This window comes from Nansenia antarctica, assembly GCF_963989245.1.
Source record: "Nansenia antarctica genome assembly, chromosome: 2".
Taxonomy (NCBI): Eukaryota; Metazoa; Chordata; class Actinopteri; order Argentiniformes; family Microstomatidae; genus Nansenia; species Nansenia antarctica.
The window spans coordinates 75,345,186-75,349,877 of NC_137675.1; the positions used below are offsets into that span (position 1 = coordinate 75,345,186).

Consider the following 4,692-nt stretch of genomic DNA (forward strand, 5'->3'; position numbering starts at 1 on the left):
ATGTCTTTACATCTTGGTAACATGTCTCATGTTAAAAACGGTCTTGTTTGACCTTATGAATGAGCCCCCCTGCTGAAACAATGGAACTACAATAATGAAATAGATGTTATTTATTCACTTTGCTTTTAGTTTATATATATATATATATATATGAATGAATGAATGAATGAATGAATGAATGAATGAATGAATGAATGAATGAATGAATGAATGGTCTTTATTGTCATTGCTATAGTACAGGTACCAAACAACGAAATTTAGGAGGGGTGGCTCCCCCGGTGCTAGGAAAGAAAAAAAACAAAAAATAAATTGCTGCCATACTGTGTTTGCCTCACCTTGTTGTCAATGTTGCCTAGCCATCTTCCACAATGGAAATCAGTCCTAGACTGTATTGTGCATCATCCACAATGATATATTTTGATATCTATTATGTTTTATGTCTACCTTTGAAATTGTTAAACTAAACTAAAATCATCTCTCTCTCCCTAGTGGTCCTCTCAGGCGATGCCACCGATGGGCCTATTGACGGTTGCCATGATGATACAAAATCTTTGAGAGTAGACTACTTGTCAGGTCGGAGTCCAGCCTCCCACCTCCCACCAACACCCCCCCTTTATACACCTGCTGACCAGCTGGTGCTCACTGGTGCCATGGGAACAGCACGGGCCAACAGGTGAGAAGGACTCCATGACAGGAACTGGTCATACCTGTGATCAAGAAAAACTCCAGGCCCTCGTCAGAGCCTGTAACTAAGAGACAGAGTTTTAGGTCACCTGGTCAGGATAGCTGTCTTCTCCTACTTTTCAAGGAAATGATTAATCTTTTGAGCAAAGATATTAGTTATGATTTTGCTGTAGTAAAACTGAAATTGTAGGCACAAGAATGACAAATTCAACTGATATTACTGATACTATTACTGGTAGGATGCAACAGGACTACTGACGATATATTCATTAAACATACAGTACAATACAGATTCCCAGTCAGTGCAGAACCATTAATTGATACATTTAATGTGTCCCTATCAATGTGTCCCGGTCAACATAGACTGTCATCAGAAGACACTTGACCCAGATATAATCCTTAAATCCATGATGACCGCAATCCCACTAAACTGAGCTCACCTTCCCAGGTAATCCCTCCCAGAGGAGAGAGGCAGGTAGAGGGCAGGTACAGTCTGACCGATTGAAAAGTGAACCATAGGTTAGGTCAAAGGGGTACTACATAAAACATTTTCCTCATTCACTATATTTTTTATTAGAGTTGTATTATTGCGTCAGGGAATATGAGTCACACATTATCTCTCTCTCTGTGTGTGTGTGTGTGTGTGTGTGTGCACATCAGAGTTGGCGAGCTATGCATAGTCACTTTGTGTCCTTTACAAGGTAGACTGGAAAGTTCACAGAGTGCAATCAGCTTACAGACACAGTATTATATCCCCTCTTCCTGTTCCTCACCTTCTCTTAAACCGGTTTCACGTTTCCTGCCCTTTCCTCTGAATGACTCCCCCATCATGCCCTCTTTATTCTGGCCAATTTTCTTATCTGTCCACACCTTTTCCCTGTTTGTTCATTCAACAGGTACAACTTCGTATTGCCGGACGAGGAGGGCCTAAAAATCTCCAAACTGGGACTACACAACGGCTCCCCGAGCCGCCAAATACTCTCCCCATGTCCTACAGAGGGGAGTGGCTGGACGACAGGAGCTGGGGGTCCAGGGGTAACTAATTACAATGGAAAGATTTCGACTAATAGAAATCTTTCCATTACAGGCAACAACAGCCAGGTACGAAGTCGCTTTGTCAAGAAAACTGGGCAATGCAATGTGGTGTTCTCCAACATGGAGGAAAAACAGCAGCGCTACCTGGCCGACATCTTCACCACCTGTGTGGACATTCGCTGGCGGTACCTACTAGCCTTCTTCTGCTCCACCTTCCTGGTTTCCTGGTTGTTTTTTGGCATAATCTTCTACAGTGTGTCTCTGGCCCATGGGGACTTTGACCCGCACCCTGGGATGAGCTTTGACCCTTCAGGACATGATGATAATGCGTTAGGGGACGGTGAGAGTGCAGGGGGCCAGAAACAGTGGACGCCATGCTTACTTCGAGTACAGGGTTTCGTCGGGGCCTTTCTGTTCTCCATTGAGACCCAGACCACCATTGGGTACGGGTGGCGCTGTGTCACTGAGGAGTGCCCCGTGGCGGTGATCACCGTGGTGATCCAGTCCATTGTGGGCTGCATCATCGACGCCTTCATGATCGGCACGATCATGGCCAAAATAGCACGGCCCAAGAAGAGGCAAAAGACCCTGTTGTTCTCCAAAAACGCTGTCATCGCTCTGCGCGACGGCAAGCTCTGCCTCATGTGGCGGGTGGGGAACCTGCGGAAGAGCCACATCGTGGAGGCCCACGTGCGCGCTCAGCTCCTACGACCCTACGTCACCGCGGAGGGAGAGTTCATCCCCCTGGAGCAAATGGATCTCAACGTGGGCTACGACACGGGCATAGACAGACTCTTCCTCGTCTCCCCCCTGGTCATCATCCACGAGATCGACGAGGACAGCCCCCTGTACACCCTGAGCCGTGCCGATCTGGAGTCTGACAACTTTGAGGTCGTGGTAATCATGGAGGGCATGGTGGAGGCCACTGCCATGACCACCCAGGCCCGCAGCTCCTACTTGGCCTCGGAGATCTTCTGGGGACACAGGTTTGAGCCTGTGATCTGTGAGGACAGAGACCGCTACAAGGTGGACTACTCTCTGTTTCACAATACCTATGAGGTCCAGGGCACCCCACACTGCAGCGCTAAGGAGCTCAGCGAGGCTAACAGCCGGCCCTCCTCTGCCTCCTCTAGGTCAGCGTCTCGAGTCAGTCCCAGGACCAGCAAGCATCTCACCCCCAAGACCTCCAGGTCCCCCAGCGCTTTCTGCTACGAGAATGAGATGGCCCTCGGCTGTGGAGAGGAGGAGGACGACGAGCTAGATGGACAGAGAGAGAGAGAGAGGATAGAGGAGAGGAGGACTTCAGTGTCAGTAGACTTCCAGAAGATGTTTCAGGAAACGGCGACAGTGACGTCAGGAAGCAACGTGCTCTGCGTTATGGACATGGACAATCAGATAGAGTTTGACATTCTACAGACTACCATCCCTCTTGATCCGCTGACGATCCGCTGAGCATTGTAGGGGCAGAGATATGACAATGACTGACTCACCAAGAGTGTGTAGTTGTGGATGAAAATAACTTCCTGTCAAATAAGGACCAAATAAGAACTTTTGCACAGACTGTGAGAGATTGAGTTGCTGAAGGAAATGTCCAAGGGAAGATACCCAGAAACGTAGAGATATTCAACCTGATTAAATATCTTGTTGTAGGATATTAAGTCTATCTTCATAGTTTCTGTGCAGAATGTTTCAATTTGACATTCATATTTTTATCCGTAATCTCTTTGAAGTCCTGATTTTTCTTTGAATGCGAAATGTGAAATGAAGGAAATGATGAAAGAAATAAGAGATATGAATCTGTCTTCTTTTTCGAAGAGCAGTACACAGGGCCTGAAAAGCTTAACTTTAAGGTAACACATGAACAATGTGTGAGGGACAGGGTTGTTTTCTGATTTATACTGTAAAAATAATTTCTTTAGATCGTAGTTAGATACTCGCAACAGGGTTATTTGCACTATTTTCCTCAGTCAACATTCCTTTCATATAGTGTCTTTTTCACGGGTCAGTGAATAACGATTGGTTGTTGTGTGCAAACTACTGTACCAACAATACAATTACCAGTGCAATCATTACGTACTGTAGGCCTATAGCTCATTTCCCAACATCCAGGATGTAACTTGCTTTAAAAGAAATCAATCTACTGTATAGGTGTTTTGATTTGCCACAATTAGGTAGTTATTACTTTGAATTTTTCAACCTACTTTGCTTCGAAAAAGCCAATTTCGGAAATAGAAAAGCCCTATTTCTTATTAAATCAGCTTAAAGTACAATGAACTGACAGTGTTAATTTAATTTGGTATAAAACAAGCACATGTACTGTACAAACAAAAATTGGCATGAATACGCACCATAATGGAAGCAGATGTGAGATCTGATAAAAGATTGAATTTAGAGATTTAACTAAATAGAATATAATTTTTAAAATCTATATGAATGCTCTTCGAATACAATATCTAATTTTGACAACTTTGTTTTCTATGCTGATAGTTTCAGTTCTATCCATTACATTTCCTCTTTACTGTATGTGTGGGGGTCATATGCTTACGCCTTTAGAACTGACTGACGGTTCCATCATTGGTAAAAGAATACACAATTCAGACACTGTTGTTTACAGAGGGTTTGTGGTTGCAGTACTGAATTGACAGTATCTGTACATGGTTATACAGAAAAAAAATACTTGTCTTCATCAGTGATGGATCTGGAAAGTTGAAGGATGATGCCAACAATTGTAGCACTATGTTAATAAAGTAAAGGTATTCCTGAAATGTGCAATAGGTTTTTCAAAGGGGATGTTTTGGACATCCCTGAGTGGGTTATAAATAATACATGATCCTGAATGCATGTGCTGTGGATTGGACTGACATGAACATGTTATTAGTGCAGTACTGTAGAATGAGTGAGGTGAATCAGAGTTATTTTCTTTGTTGGGCTGGCTATGATTTACTGTTTACTGACTATAAACTACTAAAATTA

The 4,692-nt window shown here is 43.8% G+C and overlaps 1 protein-coding gene across 1 annotated transcript; it reads left to right on the top strand.

The window, feature by feature from the left end:
* Positions 1-650: 650 nt before the first annotated feature.
* On the top strand, positions 651-3,171 carry kcnj4 (potassium inwardly rectifying channel subfamily J member 4; the record flags this gene model as incomplete). The annotated part of the gene is made up of 2 exons (XM_080523433.1): positions 651-673; positions 1,581-3,171. 2 exons carry the CDS (start codon positions 651-653, stop codon positions 3,169-3,171), a joined length of 1,614 nt encoding a protein of 537 aa, XP_080379559.1.
* Between the last annotated feature and the right edge of the window lie 1,521 nt (positions 3,172-4,692).